The sequence below is a fragment of the Mustelus asterias genome, chromosome 29 (genome assembly GCF_964213995.1).
Source record: "Mustelus asterias chromosome 29, sMusAst1.hap1.1, whole genome shotgun sequence".
Classification (NCBI taxonomy): Eukaryota; Metazoa; Chordata; class Chondrichthyes; order Carcharhiniformes; family Triakidae; genus Mustelus; species Mustelus asterias.
Genome location: NC_135829.1, coordinates 20108700 through 20133340, shown reverse-complemented (window position 1 = coordinate 20133340; position 24641 = coordinate 20108700). Strand labels below are relative to the sequence as shown.

The 24641-nt window shown below is 47.5% G+C and overlaps 1 protein-coding gene across 5 annotated transcripts in view; it reads left to right on the top strand.

Annotated features, from left to right (window-relative positions):
* The first annotated feature begins 498 nt into the window (after positions 1 to 498).
* sv2 (synaptic vesicle glycoprotein 2) overlaps positions 499 to 24641 on the top strand; it is an 83947-nt gene continuing 59804 nt past the window's right edge. For 2 of the 5 annotated variants that reach the window (XM_078200188.1, XM_078200185.1), the window contains exons 1-4: positions 499 to 592; positions 13053 to 13133; positions 17855 to 18016; positions 20347 to 20509. In XM_078200188.1, coding sequence (XP_078056314.1) covers positions 544 to 592; positions 13053 to 13133; positions 17855 to 18016; positions 20347 to 20509 — 455 coding nt within the window. In that variant the 5' untranslated portion in view covers positions 499 to 543. Of the gene's footprint in view, positions 599 to 1370; positions 1453 to 13052; positions 13134 to 17854; positions 18017 to 20346; positions 20510 to 24641 lie in introns of those variants that run through there. The other 3 variants (XM_078200186.1, XM_078200184.1, XM_078200187.1) reach the window with 2 other exon arrangements.

Genomic DNA, 24641 nt, shown 5'->3' with positions numbered 1-24641 from the left:
AGTTTCTGCTCAGCGACTCTGCGCTGTCGTGTGGCGTGAAGGCCGCCTTGGAGAAACGCTTACCCAAAGATCAGAGGCCGAATGCCCGTGACCGCTGAAGTGCTCCCCCACAGGAAGAAAACAGTCTTGCCTGGTGATTGTCGAGCGGTGTTCATTCATCCGTTGTCGTAGCGTCTGCATGGTTTCCCCAATGTACCATGCCTCGGGACATCCTTTCCTGCAGCGTATCAGGTAGACAACGTTGACCGAGTCACAAGAGTATGATATTACCCTGTCTCAGGGGGTATTGCCCTCTCTAGGGGGGGGTATATCCCTTTTTGGGGTAGTGCCCACTCCAGGGTACTGACCCCTCCCAGGGGGTATTGTCCTCTCTAGGGGGTATTAACCTGGTTGCTCTTTTCCTGTTTCCATGGCACCGAGTGACCTCCAACCCCTGACACCTGGGTCAATGACGTCAGACGCAGGGCCGGCCAGCCAATGGGAGCGGGGCTGCCGGCCCCGCCCACCCGATGACGCAGGTGCCGGGCTCGAGCTGCTGGGACGATGTCGCTGAGGGACCGCGAGCCGCTGTTGAGGGCGGAGGAGGCGGAGGGTGAGGGTGAGGCGGAGGGTGAGGAAGGCGGAGGGTGAGGGTGAGGCGGAGGGTGAGGGTGAGGGTGAGGGTAAGGCGGAGGGTGAGGGTAAGGCGGAGAGTGAGGCGGGCGTGAAGCACGGACACGGAACATATATTCTCCCCCCTCATTACCCCCCATTGCCCCCCTGGCTCTCCCCTCCCCCCCCATTGCCCCCCTGGCTCTCCCCTCCCCCCCCCCCAATTGCCCCCCTGACTCTCCCCTCTCCCCTATTGCCCCCCTGGCTCTTCCCCTCCCCCCATTTCCCCCCTGGCTCTTCCTCTCCCCCCCCAATTGCCCCCCTGGCTCTTCCCCTCTCCCCTATTGCCCCTCGGGCTCTTCCCCTCTCCCTCCCCCCCCATTGCCCCCTGGCTCTGCCCCCACTCCCCCATTACCCTCTCATTCCCTCCACTCACTCTGCAGACATCTACATCTACTTTCCCAAGTATTTTTGGTTGAATGAACGAACCCTTATCAAATGGTGACACTCTGCAAAACCCTGAAATTGTATTGCTGATAATATGAAACTGCTTCACCTATAGTGAAGGGGCGGCACGGTAACACCATGGTTAGCACTGCTGCCTCACAGCACCAGGGACCCGGGTTCAATTCCCGGCTTGGGTCAATGTCTGTGTGGAATTTGCACATTCTCCCCGTGTCTGTGTGGGTTTTCTCCGGGTGCTCTGGTTTTCCAAAGATGTGTGGGTTAGGTTGATTGGCCATGCTAAATTGACCCTAATATCTGGGGGATTAATAGGGTAAATACGTGGGGTTATGGGAATAAGGCCTGGGTGGAATTGTGGTCGGTGCCAACTCGATGGGCTGAATGGCCTCCTACAGTGTAAGGATTCTATAGTGTTGTAAAAATGCTTGTAAGAAAACAGGGTGTTTATTTTATGTATGTCAGTGAGATGGTTCTGCTTCTTGCTGCAGAGTTATGTTTATTCTTGGTGTGGTGCTTGATATAAGTGCTGTGTAAATATTTTTAAAGTAATTCTCTGGAACTGACCTGGCACTCTCCTCCAGACTTGTTAATAGTGAGTCTGCCTGTCAATCTTTGCGTTGCTCTCCATGCTCCTCCATGGTGAGACAGTCACCCCACACTGTCAATCGTTTTGGTAAAGCAATTAAATTAAATCATATGGAATCATAGAATAATTATCGCACAAAGGAGGCCATTTGGCCTGTCATGTTCTTGCTGGCCCTCTGCAAAAAAAGTAGCTCGGCGACCCCCACTCCCTCTTCCCCCACCTTTATTCATAGCCCTATAATCTATTTATATTTAGATGCTTACGCAATTAAGTTTTGAAAGCCACAATTGAATCTGCCTCCACCACATTCCCAGGCAGTGCATCCCAGGTCCCAACCATTCACTGTTTAAAAAAGTTTTTTCCTCTTATCACCTTTGCCGTTCATCTTAATGCAGCATCTTCTGCTTCCTGAAACTTCCACCAAAGGTCTGTCTAGACACCTCCTAATTTCCAATCTCTCTGATTAGGGAACTTAAGGTGAAGGAACCCTTAGAGAGCAGTGACCACAATATGATAGAATTTACCCTGCAGCTTGAGAGGGAGAAGCTGGAGTTAGATGTAACAGTATTACAATTAAATAAAGGTAACTACAAAGACATGAGGGAGGAGCTGGCCAGAGTTGTTTGGAAAGGGAGCCTAGCAGGGAAGACAGTGGAACAGCAATGGCAGGAGTTTTTGAGAGTTATTCGGGAGGCACAATAGAAATTCATCCCAAGGAGGAGGAAACATGCTAAGGGGAGGACGAGGCACCATGGCTGACGAGGGAAGTCAAGGACAGCATAAAAGAAAAAGCACACAAGGTGGCAAGGATTAGTGGGAAGCCAGAGGATTGGGAAGCCTTTAAAAGCGAGCAGAGGACAACTAAAAAAGCAGTAAGGGGAGAGGAGATGAAATATGAGTGTAAGCTAGCTAGTATAAAAGAAGATGGGAAGAGTTTTTTTCAACATATAAAAGTAAGAGAGGCAAAAATAGCTAATGGACCACTGGAAAATGAGGCTGGAGAAGTAATAATAGGAAACAAGGAAATGGCAGAGGAACTGAATAGTTACTTTGCATCAGTCTTCATGATGGAAGACACCAGTGGGATGCCAGAGCTCCAGGAGAGTCAGGGGGCATAGGGGATGTAGTGGCCATCACTAAGGAGAAGGTTCTGGGGAAACTGAAAGATCTGAAGTTGGATAAATTACCTGGACCGGATGGACTACATCCCAGGGTTCTAAAAGAGATAGCTGAGGAAATTGTGGAGGCATTGGTGGTGATCTTTCAGGAATCACTGGAGGACTGGAAAGTTGCGAATGTAACACTGCTGTTTAAGAAGGGAGGGAGGCAGCAGACAGGAAATTATAAGTCAGTTAGCCTGACTTTGGTCATTGGCAAGATTTTAGAATCCATTATTAAAGATGAGATCGCAGAGTACTTGGAAGTGCATGATAAAGTAGGACTGAGTCAGCACGGCTTTGTCAAGGGGAGGTCATGTCTGACAAATCTGTTAGAGTTCTTTGAGGAGAGAGCAAGCAAGTTAGATAAAGGGGAGTCAGTGGACATGATTTATTTAGATTTCCAGAAGGCCTTTGACAAGGTGCTGCATAGGAGATTGTTAAATAAGTTAAGAGCCCATGGTGTTAAGGGTAAGATCCTGGCATGGATAGAGGATTGGTTGACTGGCAGAAGGCAGAGAGTAGGGATAAAGGGGTCTTTTTCAGGATGGCGGCTGGTGACTAGTGGTGTGCCTCAGGGGTCAGTGCTGGGGCCACAACTTTTCACAATATACATTAATGATTTGGAGGAAGGAACTGAAGGCACTGTTGCAAAGTTTGCAGATGATACAAAGATATGTAGAGGGATAGGTAGCATTGAGGAAGCAGGGGGGCTGCAGAAGGACTTGGACAGCTTAAGAGAGTGGGCAAAGAAGTGGCAGATGGAATACAATGTGGAAAAGTGTGAGGTTATCCACTTTGGAAGGAGGAATGGAGGCATAGACTTTCTTCTAAATGGGAAAATGCTTAGGAAATTAGAAACACAAAGGGACTTGGAAGTCCTTGTTCAAGATTCTCTTAAGGTTAACGTGCAGATTCAGTCGGCAGTTAGGAAGGCAAATGCAATGTTAGCATTCATGTCGAGAGGGTTAGAATGCAAGAGCAGGGATGTACTTCTGAGGCTGTATAAAGCTCTGGTCAGACCCCATTTGGAGTATTGTGAGCAGTTTTAGGCCCCATAATCTAAGGAAGGATGTGCTGGCCTTGGAAAGGGTCCAGAGGAGGTTCACAAGAAAGGGGCAGCACGGTAGCACAGTGGTTAGCACTGCTGCTTCACAGCTCCAGGGACCTGTGTTCGATTCCCGGCTTGGGTCACTGTCTGTGTGGAGTTTGCACATTCTCCTCGTGTCTGCGCAGGTTTCCTCCGGGTGCTCCGGTTTCCTCCCACAGTCCAAAGATGTGCGGGTTAGGTTGATTGGCCATGGTAAAATTGGCCCTTAGTGTCCTGGGATGCGTAGATTAGAGGGATTAGTGGGTAAAATATGTAGGGATATGGGGGTAGGGCCTGGGTGGGATTGTGGTCGGTGCAGACTCGATGGGCCGAATGGCCTCTTTCTGTACTGTAGGGTTTCTATGATTCTATGAATGATCCCTGGAATGAAGAGCTTGTCGTATGAGGAACGGTTGAGGACTCTGAGTCTGTACTCGTTGGAGTTTAGAAAGATGTGCAGGGATCTTATTGAAACTTACAGGATACTGCGAGGCCTGGATAGAGTGAACGTGGAGAAGATGTTTCCACTAGTAGGAAAAACTAGAACCAGAGGGCACAACCTCAGGCTAAATGGCGGAGCAGACTCGATGGGCCGAGTGGCCTAATTCTGCTCCTGTGTCTTATGGTCTTATGAAATCTCCTTTTTGATGAGAACAACCCAGCGCCCCTAATCTGTTCACATGACTGAAGTCCTTAGCCTTGCCCCGAACTCAAAAACCTTCAGATCCTTCCTGATGTGTGGTGCCCAGAATTGGACACATTTTTCTAAAGCTTGTTCGTAACTTTGTATGACACCTTTTTAAAATTCCATGTAAGTTTTAAAAATCATTTCTCAACCTGCCTTGCCCCCTTCCGTGATTTGTACACAAAGGCCCGCTGGGTCTCTCTGTGCCCACACCCTTTTGGAATTTTACCCTTTTGTTTTATATTACCTTTCCCCGTTCTTTTTACTGAAGTGTTCAACTTCACATTTCAGTGTTAAATTCCATCTACTCACACTTCTGTGTTGAATTGTATCTACGATGTGTTTTGTACATTCATCGAGTCTGTCTACGTGCTCTTAAAGTCCATCATGATCTTGTTCCTAATACTTCCGAGTTTTGTATCATCTGCAAATGTTGAAATTCTGCCCTCCAGTAGCTCATTGATATAGATCGAGAAAAGCCTCGCCCGGGAACCTAGCTGAGTCCAGTCAGTCAGGAACGCAGCCACTTTGTTTCCTCTCACTCAGCCAGCATTATTCCCAGGAGAACATAAGAAATAGGCACGGGAGTAGACCACAAGGCCCATTGAGCCTGCTCCTCCATTCGATACGACCATGGCTGACCTTGGGCTTCAACACGGGGTGACATAACTGAGGGATATGAAACTTTGAGGGATCGGGAGAGAGTGGACAGGAGGAACAGAGTTCAAAAACCAGGGGTCATAAATTCAAACTAAGTGGCAGGGGGATTAGAGGGGACGTAAGGTAAGAACTTCTTATGCTGAGGCTATCTGGAATTCACTGCCTTTGATTTGATTTGGTTTGATTTATTATTGTCACACATGTATTAGTAAGTAGTGAAAAGTGTTGTTTCTTGTGTGCTATACAAAGCATACCGTTCATAGAGAAGGAAAGGAGAGAGTGCAGAATGTAGTGTTACAGTCATAGCTAGGGTGTAGAGAAAGATCAATTTAATATGAGGTAGGTCCATTCAAAAGTCTGGTGGCAGCAGGGAAGAAGCTGTTCTTGAGTTGGTTGGTATGTGACCTCAGACTTTTGTATCTTTTTCCCGATGAAAGAGAGTGTATCCGGGGTGCGTGGGGTCCTTAATTGTGCTGTCTGCTTTTCCAGGCAGCGGGAAGTGTAGACAGAGTCAATGGATGGGAGGCTGGTTTACGTGATGGATTTGTTCATGACCCTTTGTAGTTTCTTGCTGTCTTGGACAGAGCAGGAGCCATACCAAGCTGTGATATAGCCAGAAAGAATGCTTTCTATGGTGCATCCATAAAAGTCAGTGAGAGTCGTAGCTGACATGCCAAATTTCCTTAGTCTTCTGAGAAAGTAGAGGTATTGGTGGGGCTTTCTTAACTATAGTATCGGCATGGAGGGGGGGGAACCAGTACAGGTTGTTGGTGATCTGGACACCTAGAAACTTGAAGCTCTTGATCATTTCTACTTTGTCCCCATTGATGTAGACGGGCATGTCCTCCGCTATGTTCCTGAAGTCGATGACTATCTCCTTTGTTTTGTTGACATTGAGGGAGAGATTATTGTCACCGCACCAGTTCACCAGATTCTCTATCTCTTTCCTGTACTCTGTCTCGTCTTTGAGATCCGACCCACTGCGGTGGTGTGATCAGCAAACTTGGAAATTGAGCTGGAGGGGAATTTGGCCACACAGTCTTAGGTATATAAGGAGTATAGTAAAGGGCTGAGGACACAGTCTTGTGGGGCACCGGTGTTGAGGATGATCATGGAAGAGGTGTTGTTGCCTATCCTTACTGGTTGCGGTCTGTGGGTTATCAGGATCCAGTCGCAGAGGGAGGAGCCGAGATGAGTTTCGTAGGAATGATGGTGTTGAAGGCTGAGCTGTCATCGATAAATACGAATCTGACATAGGTGTCTTTGTTATCTAGGTGTTCCAGGGTTGAGTGCAGGGCCAAGGAGATGGCATCTGTTGTGGACCTGTTGTGGCAATAGGCAAACTGTAGGGGATCCAGGTAGTCCGGGAGGCTGGAATTGATTCGTGCCATGATGAACTTTCGAAGCACTTCATAATGATGGATGACAGAGCCACTGGATGATGGTCATTAAGGCACGCTGCTTGGCTTTTCTTTGGTACCAGGATGTCTCCTTGAAGCAGATAGGGACCTCAGATTGGTGTAAAGAGAGGTTGAAGATGTCTGCGAATACCCTCGCCAGCTGGTCCGCGCAGGATCTCAGTATTCGTCCGGGTATCCTATCCGGGCCAGTCACTTTGAGGGTTGACCTTCGAGAAGGCTGCTCTGATATCTGTAATGGTGATCTCGGATACAGGTTCATCCAAGGCTTCTGGGGTGGGGGGTGTGCTCTCCCTGACTTCTTGCTCAAAACGGGCATAGAATGCATTGAGCTCATCAGGGAGGGGTGCGTTGGTGCTTTTTACCTGCCTTCATCTTGTCATTATGTCTTGGGGGGCTTCTTTGGCACAGTCTTCTGCACACTTACTCATGAAGAGTTACTGTAGTGGCCTACTCATTCAGGCTGGTCGCAGAGTTTTTAAATACCGACCAGTCTACTGACTCTAAGCAATCCGTTAGGAGATCATCCAATTCCTCAGACCAACATTGCACCACTTTCTTAGACGGATTCAACGATTTGACGGCCTGAGTTGGTGGTGGAGGCAGAGACCCTAAACTAATTTGAAAAGTACCTGGATCTCCACCTTAAGTGCTATTAGGCATGTGCAGGAAGGTGGGATTAGGAAGGGCACTTGGGTGTCTTTGGGTCAGCATGGGCAAGATGGACTGAATGGTTACCTTCTATGCTGTATAATTTCTATGGTTCTAACTCCACTTTCCCACCCACTCCCCCAATTTCCTGAGAGCGCAAAACTCTCTATTCCAGTCTTAAATATATTCAATAATATGGGGTAGGGAATTCCAAAGATTCACAACCCTTGGAGTGAAGTAATCTCTCCGCACCTCAGTCCTAAGTGATTAACTCCTTAACCTGAGACCGTGCCCCAAAGTTTTAGATTCCTCAACCAGCTGAATCAGCTCTCAGCGTCCTTCCCATTCTGATTAAGCCTCTGAAATTTTGTATGTTCAATGAGATCGTGTCTCATTGTTCCAAACTCCAGAGAATATAGGCCCAATTTACTCAGCCTCACCCCATCAGGACAAACCCCTCATCCTAGGGACCAATATAGCCAGCCTTCACTGCAAGTATATCCTTTCTTCAATTCTCAATTTCCACACGACTATCCCTTCTATCCCATCATCTTCATCTTCGCTGACAAACTTGCTATGTGGCTCTTTGTGAAATGCCTTATGGAGGTCCGTATGCACCATCAGCATTATCTTCATCAACCATTTCTTTTACCATTGGAGTGCAGGAGTAAAAAAGTCTTGCGAGAATTTTAGAGCTTTGGTGAGACCCTACCTGAATACTGTGTGCAGGAAGGGTATGCTTGCAGCGGAGTCAGCTCAAAAAAGGTTCACTAGGTTGGTCCCTGGGATGAGAAGACTATCATAAAATGAGAGGCTGAGTAAATTGGGTCTGTATTCTCTGGAGTTTCAAATAATGAGAAGTGATGTAGTTGAAAGCTACCGGATTCTTAAAGTTTTTAAAATTTAAACTTTATTTATTAGTGTCACAAGTAGGCTTACATTAACACTGCAATGAAGTTGCTGTGAAAATCCCCTAGTCGCCACACTCCGGCGCCTGTTCAGGTACACTGAGGGAGAATTTAACATGGCCAGTGCACCTAACCAGCACGCCTTTTGGACTGTGGGAGGAAACTGGAGCACCTGGAAGAAACCCACGCAGACACGGGGAGAATGTGCAGACTCCGCATAGACAGTGACCCAAGCCGGGAATTGAACCCGAGTCCCTGACATTGAGGCAGCAGTGCTAACCACTCTGCCACCCCGCCGCCCCTCTGAAAAGGCTTGACAGGGTGGTCACTGATCGGTTGTTCCCCCCCGGCTGGGGAATCTAGAACATGGGGATAGGATTAAGATGAGGACAAATTTCTTCACTCAGGGTTGTGAATCTTTGGAATTCTCTACCCCAGCGGCTGTGGATGCTCCATTGTTGAATAAATTTATCTCTGAGATAGATCTTTGGTCTCTGTGGGAATCAAACGATTTGGAGATTGGGTTAGGAGAGTAACTAACTACCTGACTCCCCAAAGCCTGACCATCTCTTGGGCGGCACGATAGCACAGTGGTTAGCACTGCTGCTTCACAGCTCCAGGGTCCTGGGTTCGATTCCCGGCTCGGGTCACTGTCTGTGTGGAGTTTGCACATTCTCCTCGTGTCTGCGTGGGTTTGCTCCGGTTTCCTCCCACAGTCCAAAGATGTGCGGGTTAAGTTGATTGGCCAGGTTAAAAATTGCCCCTTAGAGTCCTGGGATGTGTAAGTTAGAGGGATTAGCGGGTAAATATGTGGGGGTAGGGCCTGGGTGGGATTGTGGTCGGTGCAGACTCGATGGGCCGAATGGCCTCCTTCTGCACTGTAGGGTTTCTATGATTCTATGATTTCTATCTCCTGCAAGGCACAAGTCGGGACTGTGATGGAATACTCCCCACTTGCCTGGATGAGTGTAGCTCTAACAACACTTAAGAAGTTCAACACCATCCAGGACAAAGCAGTCCACTTGATTGCTACCCCTTCCACAAATGTGCAATCCCTCCACCACTGATGAACAGTGGCAGCCATGTGGACCATCTACAAGATGCACTGCAGGAACTCGCCAACGTTCCTTAGGCAGCACCTTCCAAACCCATGACCGCTACTATCCAGGAGGACAAGGGCAGCTGATACATGGGAACACCGCCATGTGGAGATTCCCCTCCAAGTCACTCAGCATGCTGTCTTGGCAATATATCACTGTTCCTTCACTGTCGCTGGGTCATAATTCTGGAACTCGCTCTCCAACAACACTGTGGGTATACCTTCACCTCAGGGACTGCAGCAATTCAAGAAGGCATTGTCACCACCACCTTCTTGAGGGCAACTAGTGATGGGAAATAAATGCTGGCGTAGTCAGCGTCGCCCATAAATGAATTAAAAAGGAGAGGTTGAAGCTGAAGATAAGCCAATGGGGCAGCACGGTAGCACAGTGATTAGCACTGCTGCCTCACAGCACCAGGGACCCGGGTTTGATTCCCGGCTTGGGTCACTATCTGTGTGGGGTTTGCATGTTCTCCCCATGTCTGCGTGGGTTTCCTCCGGGTGCTCCGGTTTCCTCCCACAGTCCAAAGATGTATGGGTTAGGTGGATTAGCCATGCTAAATTGCCCCTTAGTGTCAGGGGGAATAGTGGGGTAAATGCGTGGGGTTGTGGGGATGAGGTTTGGGTGGGATTGTGGTCAATGCAGATTCAACGGGCCGAATTGCCGCCTCCTGCACTGTAGGATTCTATGATTCTGTGATCAATGGTTCACGAAGCTGGCTCGGAGAACTATGGGCCTACTATTCATTTACATTGACTCAGGAGGGCAGGTGATACTGCGATTTAATGTGTCACCCCAAGTACGGCACCACTGACAGTGCAGCAAACCCTCAGTACTGTACTGGAGGTTTTGTGACAAAGTCTCTGGAGTGAGGCTTAATCCTCTAACCTTGTGGCTTGGGTGTCAGCGTTATTCAGGCCCCATCTGAACTATAAAACGAAAATTCCAGCAAGGTTAAAAGTAGCATCTCAGTCGGGTGCTCAGTGTGACCACAGGCAGAGAGCCCTGTTAACAAAACTTGCTTAAAAAACAGAACCGTTCGGTGTTGTCAGAAAATGTCACATGAGCATCTTTTATACTGCTTTAGTCAGGCTTCTTGAAAATGCAGGGTTGTGGTTTCAAATCATTTCATGTGAATCAGGTTTCGATATGATTTCTCTTTCTGTTCTGATGATCCTCAAATGTGCTGTGGATCCGTAACAAATTCTGTGCCCTCTTCAGCTCGGATCTGTCATGATGCTCACCTGTGTATGATATAGCCCTCCTTCGCCGCCACCCTAACAGTGGATTTTTGAAAGAAAGTACTAAACTTGCTGCAAGAGTCATATGGGTTTTGTCACTGATATTAGCAAGTCGCAGATATCACGGTCTCCAGCATGTCCCCCAGCACTTCCGTCAATGTGTTTTTCAAGTGTGGCTGCAGCTAGGACAAGGGGGCAGCCGATTTGTGTGCAGTCAGCTTCCACTGAGCTATAAATGAGTAGTCTAAAGGTGGCACAGTGATTAGCACTGCTGCCTCACAGCACCAGGGACCTGGGGTCCGATTCCTGGCTTGGGTCACTGTCTGTGCGGAGTCTGCACGTTCTCCCTGTGTCTGTGTGGGTTTCCTCCGGGTGCTCCGGTTTCCTCCCACAGTCTGAAAGACGTACTGGTTAGGGTGCATTGGCCGTGCTAAATTCTCTCTCAGTGAACCTGAACAGGCGCCAGAGTGTGGCGACTAGGGGGATTGTCACAGTAACTTCATTGCAGTGTAAGTCTACTTGTGGCACTAGTAAATAAACTGCAAACTTTGAAAACTTTTAACTAATATATATGCAGATCGGTGATGCTGTCCATGGGACGGTGAAACAAACCTTAGGAGCTAAATGGCTGCCTCCTGTTGCGATTTTTCTGCATCATTTTTCTATTTGCCTCCTCTCTGTGACATAGTTCGAAAGCTCAACGTTAGTTTTCTCATGTATGCTGATGAGACCCAGCTGTACCTCAGCATCACTCCACCTCTCTCAACTGTTGTTAAATTATCAGACTGCTCCTCCAACATCCAGCCAAAACTTACTCCAATTAAAGAAAAAAGAGCAGCACAGCACAGGAACAGTCCCTTTAGCACACCAAGCCTGCACCGACCCTTCTACGCATCCCTCTATTCCTTGCCTATTCATGTATCTGTCAGGATGCCTCTTAAACGTTGCTGTTCTACCTGCTTCTACCGCCTCCTCTGGTAGCGCATTCCAGGCACTTACCACCCTCTGTATAAAATAAAACCTGCCCCTCACATCTCCTTTGAACTTTCCCTCTTTTACCTTAAACCTATGCCCGCATGTGATTGACATTTCTACCCTGGGGAAAAGACTCGTGACTATCTATTCTATCCGTCCCTCTGATAATTTTATAAACTTCTATCAGGTCGCCCCTCAGCCTCCGACGTTCAAGTGAAAATAAACCTTTTTTGTCCAACCTCTCCTCATAGCTAATACCCTCCAAACCAGGCAACATCCTGGCAAATCTTTCCTGTACCCTCTCCAAAGCCTCCACATCCTTCTGGTAGCGTGGCGACCAGAACTGTACGCAATATTCCAAATGTGGCCGAACTAATGTTCTGTACAGCTGCAACACGGCCTGCCAATTGCCCCGAAATCTTGGGGAGACTGCTGTTGTCCCCACTCCCAATCCTATTCCCTGACTATTGACTCCATCCCTCTCCCCGGCAGCCGTCCTGAGGGTTAGGCCAGTCTGTTTGCAACCTGTGGCTTGCTGCAATACGGAGAGGAAACCCACTCTTACTGGGGCGTTAATGTCACATTTCAATTTGTTTTTCCGTTCACTTTCTCAGACACACTGTTCTTACCTCGCTGTCTGACCTGCTGCTTTGGACGTTTCTTTCTGGCAGTCGCGTTGTTGCTGCGTCTCGCTCTGTCTCACTCCCTCTGCTTTGCCTCTCCACCCTGCAGCATGTCACAGACACCGATGGGGCTCAAGACCATTTCTGCCTCTGTACCGAGGCCCAGCAACTCGTTTTAATTTGTTTGCATGCTTGTTTCCAAAGTTAAAGAACGTTATTATTCGCGGTTGAAGAATATACTGTTCTCTGCGTCCCATTCTCTGAAGGCTTGTTGCCAGTTTATTGAGTGGAATGGCTTCCTACTTTGTGATTTGGCCCCTCTCCAGATTGGAAAGAGATCAGGACGGGCATATAATCTCGGTTGCAATGGTGTTGCTGTCCCCAAGTATAACACAATGTATTTGTACGTGTAAAGACACCTTGAATTTGTTATTTAAATACATCTTGTCATCCTGACACCAGTTTAGAGGTAGAGTGCCTTATAAGTGCTTTGGAGCACTGATCTAATTCAATTCTTCTTTTACACCCTATTTGCACAACTGGCGCCTCTGTGTTTATCTCTTAACAGAATCTCTGACTTTTAAAAAAAAAGAACTTTATTTTGCTTGTGTTATTTTGAAAGTCGCCAATTTTGCTTTTTCTCCCGCAAATTGGATTTTCATGTCAGTTGGAAGTTGTGTTGTGGCGATATCAGCCCTCCCTCACAATCCCTCCCTCACAATCTCTCCCTCACCATCTGTGTTGCTTGAGGGCCTTCCCTGTTGCGTTGTGGGTGGAACAGTTTGGTATACTTAAACTGCACTCTCGTGCCAGCTTCCAGTCAGTTCCTCAGTTGATCTTCCCCTTTTTGGTGCTGCTTTACACTGATCTGCTCAGTAACGCAATGACTACTTCTCTTGCAGGCGAGTTTTTTGAGCGGAAGAAAGCCAGACGGGATAGTCGCCAAGCCGCGTTGACCTTTGAAGAAGCTGTGGAAGAAACTGGTATTGTTTTCTGCAACCCTTTTATGCTTTTGTGTCGGTTGGAAAATCATCGTTGGCTCTATTGTAATAATTGTCGCGCTCTCGCTGCGGGTCCAGACCTTCATTTCCGTTTACTGGCCTGAGATGAAGTTCTTGTTCTGTAGGGCAATCATGTGTTGGTGCACCAGCTGAGCTCAGTGGGCAGCACTCTGGCCACTGACTCAGAAGGCTCTGGGTTCAGTCCAAAGGCCTTTTAAGTTTAAGCTTATTTATTAGTGTCACAAGTAGGCTTACATTAACGCTGCAATGAAGGTTTTCAAAGCTTGCAGAGGGACTTGGACCAGCTAGAAAAATGGGCTGAAAAATGGCAGATGGAGTTCAATGCAGACAAGTGTGTGGTATTGCACTTTGGAAGGACAAACCAAGGTAGAACATACAAGGTAAATGGTAGGACACTGAAGAGTGCAGTAGAACAGAGGGATCTGGGAATACAGATACATAATTCCCTAAAAGTGGCGTCACAGGTAGATAGGGTCGTAAAGATCGCTTTTGGTACATTGGCCTTTATAAATCAAAGTATTGAGTATAGGAGTTGGAATGTTATGGTGAGGTTGTATAAGACATTGGTGAGGCTGAATTTAGAGTATTGTGTGCAGTTTTGGTCACCTAATTACAGGAAGGATATTAATAAGGTTGAAAGAGTGCAGAGAAGGTTTACAAGGATGTTGCCAGGACTTGAGAAACTGAGTTACAGAGGAAGGTTGAATAGGTTAGGACTTTATTCCCTGGAGCGTAGAAGAATGAGGGGAGATTTGATAGAGGTGTATAAAATTATGATGGGAAGGTTGTTTGTTTTTCTTCTGTTACACCCCCTTTTTTGTTTTATCTCCCAAAAACTAAAAAGGACATGGCTGGTATGAGTGGGAGGCCAGTATACTGCATTCGATGTGGGAGTTCCTGGAGACAACTTGCCTCCCGGAAGTCCATATCTGTGCCAGATGTGTGGAACTGCAACTCCTGAAGGATTGTGTAAGGGAGCTGGAGCTGAGGCGCGATGAGCTCAGTTTAGTTAGGGAAAATGAGAGATTAATAGATGAAAGTTATAGTCAGGTAGTGACACCAGGGTCTCGGAAGGAAGACACGTGGGTCACAATTAGGAGGGGTAATAGTCAGAAGGGTGATGTGCCAGAAAGTACCCCAGTGGCAGTCTCCCATAAAAGAAAGGGATGGGCAACAGATGGGAGAAGGGAAGGGAGTGAGCAGTCTGTGGAGGGATCCCCTGTGGTTGTCCCCCTCCAAAATAGGTATCTTGTTTTGGATTCTGTGGAGGGGGATGACCCTCCAGGGGTAAGCCACGAGGACCAGATCGCCTCCACGGAGACAGGCTCAGGGGTCCGGAAGGGAAAGAAGGGGTTTAGGAGAGCGATAGTTGTGGGGGACGCAATGGTTAGAGGCACGGACAGGCGGTTCTGTGGGAGTGAACGAGAATCCAGGATGGTAGTCTGCCTCCCTGGTGCCGGGGTACTGGATGTCTCTGAGAGGGTAGGAAGCATATTTAAAAAGGAAGGTAGTCAAACGGATGTGATTATACACATTGGTGAAAATGATGTAGGTAGGAAGAGCAGGGGGGTCATACGAGAGAAATTCAGGGAGTTGGGTGCTAGGCTAAAAAGTAAGGCCTCCAGGGTAGCAATCTCTGGACTGCTCCCGGTATCTAGTGCAAGTGAGGCTCGGAACAGGGAGATTCTACAGTTGAAGGCATGGCTAAAGGACTGGTGCAAGAGGGAGGGTTTTATGGTATGCTTGCCTTTATAGGACGGGGTATAGAGTATAAAAGCTGGAGTCTGATAATGCAGCTGTATAGAACGCTGGTTAGGCCACATTTGGAGTACTGCGTCCAGTCCTGGTCGCCGCACTACCAGAAGGCCGTGGAGGCATTAGAGAGAGTGCAGAGAAGGTTTACCAGGATGTTGCCTGGTATGGAGGGTCTTAGCTATGAGGAAAGATTGGGTAAACTGGGGTTGTTCTCCCTGGAAAGACGGAGAATGAGGGGAGATCTAATAGAGGTGTACAAGATTATGAAGGGGATAGATAGGGTGAACGGTGGGAAGCTTTTTCCCAGATCAGAAGTGACGTTCACGAGGGGTCACGGGCTCAAGGTGAGAGGGGCGAAGTATAACTCAGATATTAGAGGGATGTTTTTTACACAGAGGGTGGTGGGGGCCTGGAATGCGCTGCCAAGTAGGGTGGTGGAGGCAGGCACGCTGACATCGTTTAAGACTTACCTGGATAGTCACGTGAGCAGCCTGGGAATGGAGGGATACAAACGATTGGTCTAGTTGGACCAAGGAGCGGAGTTTTTTGAGGAAGTGACAAAAACGGTTGATGAAGGAAGGGCCGTGGATGTCGTCTATATGGATTTCAGTAAGGCATTTGACAAAGTCCCACATGGCAGGTTGGTTAAGAAGGTTAAGGCTCATGGGATACAAGGAGAAGTGGCTAGATGGGTGGAGAACTGGCTTGGCCATAGGAGACAGAGGGTAGTGGTCGAAGGGTCGAGTGGCACAGGCTTGGAGGGCCGAAGGGCCTGTTTCCTGTGCTGTACTGTTCTTTGTTCTTTGTATAGATAGAGTGAATGCAAGCAGGCTTTTTCCACTGAGGCTAGGGGAGAAAATAACTAGAGGACATGGGTTAAGGGTGAGGGGGGAAAAGTTTAAAGGGAATATTGGGGGGGGGCTTCACACAGAGAGTGGTGGGAGTGTGGAATGAGCTGCCAGATGAGGTGGTGAATGCGGGCTCACTTTTAGCATTTAAGAAAAACTTGGACAGGTACATGGATGAGAGGGGTGTGGAGGGATATGGTCCAGGTGCAGGTCAGTGGGACTAGGCACAAAAATGGTTCGGCACAGGCAAGAAGGGCCAAAAGGCCTGTTTCCGTGCTGTAATGTTCTATGGTTCTAAGTTACTGTGAAAATGCCCTAGTCACCCCACTCCGGCTCCTTTCGAGTACCCTAAGGGAGAATTTATCACGGCCAATGCAACTAACCAGCACGTCTTTTGGGCTGTGGGAGGAAACCGGAGTACCCAGAGGAAACCCATGCAGACACGGGGAGAACGTGATACTACACACAGACAGTGACCCAAGGCCAGGAATTGAACCCAGGTCCCTGGCATTGTGAGGCAGCAGTGCTAACCACTGTGCTACCGTGCCGCTCTGTGGGCACAAAATCTAGATTGTCCCCTCATGGTGCAGTGCTGGTGGAGTGCTGCGCTGTTGGAAGTGCAGTTTTTTTGCCGGGATGTTAAACTGAGGCCGTTTCTGCACTCTTGGGTGCAGATATAAGATCCCATGACTATTCGGAAGAAGATCAGGGCAGTTCTGGTGTCCTGGCCTATGTTTATGCCTGAAGCAAAGTAAGGAATGCTTGAAGGAATCGACAGGGTAGATATAGGTCAGATGTTTCCTTTAGTTGGCGAGTCTAGAACGAGGGGGCACAATTTCAAAATAGGACCAAGATGAGATTTTTTACTGAGAGAGTTGTGAATCTCCCCAGGGGGTTGTGGAAGCGCAGTCATTGAGTATGTTTAAAGCAGAAATTGACAGGTTTCTAAATACCATTGACATAAAAGGATATGGGGACACTATGTAGGGGGGAAAAGATATTGAAGTAGATAATCAGCCATGATCATATTGAATGGTGGAGCAAGCTCGATGGGCTGACTGGCCTACTCTTGTTCCTACGTAATGCTCCTGTGAAAATCCTAAGGGGGCGGCATGGTAGCACAGTGGTTAGCACTGCTGCCACACAGCGTCAGGGACCCGGGTTTGATTCCCAGCTTGGGTCACTGTCTGTGCGGAGTCTTCACGTTCTCCCCCGTGTCAGTGTGGGTTTCCTCCAGGTGCTCCGGTTTCCTCCCACGCTCCAAAGATGTGCGGTTTAGGTGGATTGGCCACGCTGAATTTCCCCTTAGTGTCAGGGGGGGGCTAGCTAGGGTAAATGCATTGAGTTATGGGGATAGGGACTGGATGTGATTGTGGTCGGTGCAGACTCGATGGGCCAAATGGCCGCCTCCTGCACTATATTCCGAAGGAAAAGGAGATTTACCAGGATGCTGCCTGGTTTGGATGGTAGGTCTTATGAGGAAAGGTTGAGGGAACTTGGGCTTTTCTCTTTGGAGCGGAGGAGGTTGAGAGGAGACTTGATAGAGATTTATAAGATGATGAGGGGGATAGATAGAGTGAACGTTCAAAGACTATTTTCTCGGGTGAACGGAGTGGTAACTAGGGGGCATAACTATAGGGTTCATGGTGGGAGATATATGAAGGATGTCCGAGGTAGGTTTTTTACTCAGGTTGGGGTGTGGAATGGACTGCCTGCAGGGATAGTGGAGTCAGAAACTTTAGGAACATTTAAGCAGCTATTGGATAGGCACATGGAGCACTTCGGGATGATAGGGAGGAAATAGCTTGATCTGGGTTTCAGACAAAGCTCGGCACAACATCGTGGGCCGAAGGGCCTATTCTGTGCTGTACTGTTCTATGTTCTAAAACCTTTGGCCATAAAGACAAAAATTGATAACATTGAAGAGTGTTCAGGTACAACTGAGGATCCCACCAGTTTTACTGTAGCGATTTGAATTCTGAGGGCTTGAATAATCATTGTTGTGTTTTTTGTTTTCTCTGTCAGTTTTACTTTATTGTTGTTGGAAAGCCTAACTTTATTTTCTGTGAACTTTTTCAGGTTTTGGCACTTTCCACGCAGCACTGTTGATTATTTGCGGCTGGGCGAATGCCAGCGATGCAGTTGAAATTCTGTGCGTGTCATTCCTGCTTCCCACTGCCCGCTGCGATCTTCACCTTAGCACAGCAGATATGGGTTGGCTGACAGCAAGCATCTTCCTAGGTAGGCCTTTTCACAAACTCTTGACGACTATTCCTGGTACCTGATGTGGAGATGCCAGCGTTGGACTGGGGTAAACACAGTAAGAAGTCTCACAACATCAGGTTAAAGTCCAACCGGTTTATTTGGTAGCACAAGCTACTAGCTTGTGCACTAAGCACTAGCCACCAGCAACTGAGGCAGCCCACTTGGGTCTCAATGCCAGGCAGCTGCAGGCACGGTGGCACAGTGGTTAGCACTGTTGCCTCACAGTGCCAGCGACCTAGATTCGATTCCCAGCTTGGGTCACTGTGCGGAGTCTGCACGTTCTCCCCGTGTCTGTGTGGGTTTCCTCTGGGTGCCCCAGTTTCCTCCCACAGAGCGAAAGACGTGCTGGTTAGGGTGCATTGGCCACGCTAAATTCTCCCTCGGTGTACCTGAACAGGCACCGGAGTGTGGCGACTAGGGGAATTTCACAGTAACTTCATTGCAGTGTTAATGTCAGCCGACTTGTGACACTAATAAATGACCTTAAACTCAGAGGTGACCAAGACAAGCCTGAAAATGAGGAGACTAATGTGGAAGTTTTTCTCTCTGCCGTTTCCACATGTCATGTCTCCTTCATCTGGTCGATAGTGGGGTTTGAAGAGTGGGTGTTTCTTCCGTCCAGGTGATGTGATAGCCTGGTTTGCACAAGCTTCTCTGCAGCAAACCCGATGTTGATTTGTGGATGGTTGATGAGCTTTGATGATGGCACAGGGCTCAGTGGTGAGATGCTGGATGGGTGATACAGAACCTGTTGTGATCAGGCCCCGCCAAATGAAATCAAGAATTAAAATTTAGTGGAATCGAGTCAATTTTGAGTTGCGACTAGATTAAGTAACCCGTAACACTGCCAGATTTCTGTTCTTTCATGGAATGTGAGTGCTGGCAAGTCTAGCATCTGTTGCCCCATCCCTAATTACTCTTGAGAAGGTGGTGGTGAGCTACCTTCTTGAGTCATTGCAGTCTAAGTGGTGTAGGTTACACCCACGGTGTTTTTAGATAGGATGTTCCAGGAATTTGACCCAGCGACAGTGAAAAGTTTAAAAAAGTTTATTTATTAGTGTCACAAGTAGGCTTACATTAACACTGCAATGAAGTTACTGTGAAAATCCCCTAGTCGCCACACGCCGGCACCTGTTCGGGTACACTGAGGGAGAATTTAGCAAGGCCAATGCACCTAACTAGCATGTTTTTCAGACTGTGGTAGGAAGCCGGAGCTCCCGGAGGAAACCCATGCAGACATGGGGAAAACGTGCAGACTCTGCATAGTCACCCCAAGTTGGGAATTGAACCCGGGTCCCTGAGGCTGTGAGGCAGCAGTGCTCACCACTCTGCCACCAAATGATTCATCTAATCCACCCTATCTACAATATTTGCTTCCTTCAATGCTAAAAAAAATAGTTTAATAAATGAGTAATTTGATTCAGTCAAATCATGAATGTGTCATCAGCATAGGTTAACAATTGAATGTATGACATTTATTTAATGGGTTTCAAATGTCGCTGTAATGCACTCTGGGGTCCTGAGCGCATAATTCAAGACACGTACTTGTAGGTTTTATTTTACCTGTTCTTTCCCAGGGTGGAGTGTCATTGGTTAGACCAGCATTTGTTACCCATCCTGAATTGCCCTTGAGAGGGTGGTGTTGAGCTGCCTTCTTGAACCGCTGCAGTCAGTGTGGTGTAGGTACATCCACAGAGCTGTTAGAGAAAGAGTTCCAGGATTTTGACCCAGCGATAAGTGAAGGAACAGTGATATATTTCCAAGTCAGAATGGTGGGTGGCTTGGAGGGGGAACCTCCAGCTGCTGGAGTTCCCGTGCATCTGCTGCCTTTGTCCTTCGAGATGGAAGAGGTCGCTGGTTTGGAAGATGCTGGTCGAAGGAGCCTTGGTGAGTTGCTGCAGCGCATCTTGTAGATGGTATGCGCTGCTGCCACTGTGCACTGGTGGTGGAGGGAGTGAATGTTTGAGATGGTGAGTACTGAGGGAAAGCTGCACTGTTGGAGATGCTTTATTTCATATGAAAAGTTAAACCTAATGAGTGTCAAAGGCCCTGTGGCATTTGGAGGTGGGTGTGGTTATGAGTGGCTGCCTTAAGTTCAAAATTCCTCCTCAGCCTGAGGGGAAAAAACAGATGTCATTCGTCTCTTTGCTGTTTGAATCTAAACTGTCTGCGGCTTTGAACTTTAGAACATTGACTGGATGGCTTTAGGATGACTGGTATGGATGCAGTTCATTTTTTCCAGTGGGTAAGTCTGAGTTACGTATGTGCACCCTTGGATTGACAATGTTTCTCCTTGATTTGTGCAGGTATGATGATTGGGGGATACATGTGGGGCGTTCTCGCAGACTTGAAAGGCCGTCAGCGAATTCTTGTACTTTCGTTGATGGTGAATGGTATCTTTGGAGCTGTGTCCAGTATGGCGTCCGAATTTTGGCAATTCCTACTCTTGCGATTCGGGAGTGGAATCGGGTGAGTATTGAGCCGTGCTGCTAATGCTCCTCCCTTCACCTCCCTTAGTTCCCTGCACTGTTTGTGGCTAAATGGCCAAAGCACAGAACATGGCCTACTGTGATGGGACTTTACTGTATTGTCCCACATCTTTGCTTCTCCTCCTGGTCCCGAACACATTCAGCTGAGTTTGAGAAAGTGGGTGGGATCATTAGAAAGGTTGGGGGGGTGGGGGGTACTAATCTTCTTCCATGTCCCTTCCTTATGTTCTGCCTCCCAAGAGGGGTTCATCTTAGTTGCGGGTTGCTGTTCAGTTTTCTCTGCCTGCTCTGTGCAAGAGCAGAAATTGAGTGGGATGGTGTGGGTTGGAGTGGAGTGGGGAGGCTTTGGCTGTTGGAGCTGGAACTGTGCATTTGAGCTACAAGTGAGAACACTGCTCCCAAGTTGGCGTACAGCTCAACGTAAAGATTGTGCTGGATTTGATCGTAACTCTCAAAAGAGAAACCAATGAATACCTGAAAACGAAATATTTGCAAAGCTATGGGGAAAGATTAGGGGAGTGGGATTAATTGGAAAGCTTTTTCAAAGAGTCAGCATCATAAAGATGGGATGAATGACTTTCTTCTGTGCGGAATCATTCTGTGACTCATTATTCTTGGGTTTTAGGGCATTGTGTAAATCTATTCCCATCGGATGATGTAGAGCCATAGAATCCCTACACTGCAGAAAGAGGTAATTTGGCCCATCAAGTCTGCAGTGACTCTGTCCCACCTGGCCCTCATCTCCCTATCCCTGTAACTCCAAGCATTCACCATGGCTAATCCACCTAACCTACACATCTTTGGACACTTATAGGCAATTTAGCATGGCCCATTCACCTAACTTGCGCATCTTTGGACTGTGCGAGGAAACCAGAGCACCTGGAGGAAACCCACGCAGACACGGGGAGAAAGTGCAAACTCCACAGTCAAGTCAACAAGGCCGGAATTGAACCTGGGTCCCTGGCACTGTGAGGCAACAGTGCTAACCACTGTGCCACCATGCTGTCACCATATGTTTGTGATCATTCTGACCCACCTCATCTCTAGCTAACTCTCTTCCTTTTCCTTTGTTCTGCAGTTTGAGATGAATTTTTTCATAGGCAGGCTCAAATTTGGAGCCTGACTGAGACTTCCATAGAACCATAGAAAATTACAGCTCAGAAACAGGCCTTTTGGCCCTTCTTGTCTGTGCCGAACCATTTTTTGCCTAGTCCCACTGACCTGCACTTGGACCATATCCCTCCACATCCCTCTCATCCATGAACCCGTCCAAGTTTTTTTTAAATGTTAAAAGTGACCCCGCATTTACCATTTTATCCGGCAGCTCATTCCACACTCCCACAACTCTCTGCGTGAAGAAGCCCCCCCTAATATTCCCTTTAAACTTTTCTCCTTTCACCCTTTACCCATGTCCTCTGGTTTTTTTCTCCCCTAGCCTCAGCGGAAAAAGCCTGCTTGCATTCCCTCTATTTATACCCATCAAAATCTTATACACCTCTATCAAATCTCCCCTCAATCTTCTACGCTCCAGGGAATAAAGTCCCAACCTATTCAATCTCTCTCTATAATTCAGCTTCTCAAGTCCCGGCAACATCCTTGTGAACCTTCTCTGCACTCTTTCAACCTTATTTACATCCTTCCTGTAACTAGGTGACCAAAACTGTACACAATACTCCAAATTCGGCCTCACCAATGCCTTATATAACCTTACCATAACATTCCAACTTTTATACTCGATACTCCGATTTATAAAGGCCAATGTACCAAAGGCACTCTTTACGACCCTATCCACCTGTGACGTCACTTTTAGGGAATTCTGTACATGTATTCCCAGATCCCTCTGTTCAACTGCACTCTTCAGAGTCCTACCATTTACCCTGTACGTTCTACTTTGGTTTGTCTTTCCAATGTGCAATATCTCGCACTTGTCTGCGTTAAATTCCATTTGCCATTTTTCAGCCCATTTTTCTAGTTGGTCCAAATCCCTCTGCAAGCTTTGAAAACCTTCCTCACTGTCCACTACACCTCCAATCTTTGTATCATCAGCAAACTTGCTGATCCAATTTACCACATTATCATCCAGATCATTGATATAGATGACAAACAACAATGGACCCAACACCGATCCCTGCGGCACACCACTAGTCACAGGCTTCCACTCAGAGAAGCAATCCTCCACAACCACTCTCTGGCTTCTTCCATTGAGCCAGTGTCTAATCCAATTTACTACCTCCCCATGTGTACCTAGCGACTGAACGTTCCTAGCTAACCTCCCATGAGGGACCTAGTCAAAGGCCTTGCTGAAATCCAGGTAGACAACGTCCACCGCCTTCCCTTCATCCACTTTCCTGGTAACCTCCTCGAAAAATTCGAATAGATTGGTCAAACATGACCTACCACGCACAAAGCCATGTTGACTCTCCCTAGTAAGTCCCTGTCTGTCCAAATATTTGTAGATCCTATCCCTTATCACACCTTCCAATAACTTGCCCACCATCGACGTCAAACTTACTGGCCTATAATTTCCCGGATTTGTTTTGGAACCTTTTTTAAACAACGGAACAACATGAGTCACTCTCCAATCATCTGGCACCTCCCCCGTGAATACTGACATTTTAAATATGTCTGCCAGGGCCCCTGCAAGTTCAACACTAGCTTCCCTCAAGGTCCGTGGGAATACCCTGTCTGGTCCTGGGGATTTATCCACTCCGATTTGCCTCAAGACAGCGAGCACCTCCTCCCCTTTAATCTGTAAAGGTTTCATGACCTCCCTACCTGTTTGCCCTATTTCCGTAGACTCCATGCCCATTTCCTCAGTAAATACGGATGCAAAAAAACCATTTAGTATCTCCCCCATCTCTTTTGGTTCCATACACAGTCTACCACTCTGGTCTTCAAGAGGACCAATTTTATCCCTCACTATCCTTTTGCTCCTAACATACCTATAGAAGCTCTTTGGATTTTCCTTCACTCTGTCTGCCAAAGCAACCTCATGTCTTCTTTTAGCCCTCCCGATTTCCCTCTTAAGTCGCTTCTTGCACTTTTTATACTCCTCGAGCATCTGATGTGTTCCTTGCTGCCTGTACATTTCATACAACTCTCTCTCCCTCTTAATCAGTGTTACAATCTCCCTCGAGAACCAAGGTTCCTTATTCCGATTTACTTTGCCTTTAATCCTGACAGGAACATACAAACTCTGCACTCTCAAAATTTCTCCTTTGAAGGCCTCCCACTTTCCATTTACATCCTTACCAGAGAACGACCTGTGCCAATCCACACTTCCCAGATCCTTTCTCATATCATCAGATTTGACCTTTTTCCAGTTCAGGACTTCAACCCGAGGACCAGATCTATCCTTATCCACGATCAGGTTGAAACTAATGGTATTATGATCACTGGATCCAAAGTGTTCCCTCACACTCACATCCATCACCTGCCCTAACTCATTTCCCAATAGGAGATCCAATATCGCATCCTCTCTAGTTGGCACCTCTATATACTGATGTAGAAAATCTCCTGAACACATTTTACAAACTCTACCCCGTCTAAACCTTTAACAGTATGCGAGTCCCAATCTATATGTGGAAAATTAAAATCCCCTACTATCACAACTTTGTGTTTCTTGCAGTTGTCAGCTATCTCTCCGCTGATTTGCTCCTCCAATTCTCGCTGACTATTGGGTGGTCTATAATACAACCCCATTAATGTGGTCATACCTTTCTTGTTTCTCAGCTCCACCCATAGAGCCTCTGTAGACAAGCTCCCTAATCTATCCTGCCTGAGTACCGCTGTAGCATTTTCCCTGACCAACAATGCCACCCCCCCACCTTTTATCCCTTCCATGGTGCTCTATATCTGTCTACAGTCTCAGAAGGTGAAACCTCAGATGTTTTGGGGTTAGAGCATGGAGGATAGCTTAATTTGATTTATTATTGTCACATGTATTAGAATCATAGAATACTACAGTGCAGAAAGAGGCCATTCGGCCCATCGAGTCTGCACCAACCACAATCCCACCCAGGCCCGATCCACATATCCACCCACTAACCCCTCTAACCTATGCATCCTGGGACACTAAGGGGCAATTTAGAATGGCCAATCAACCTAACCCG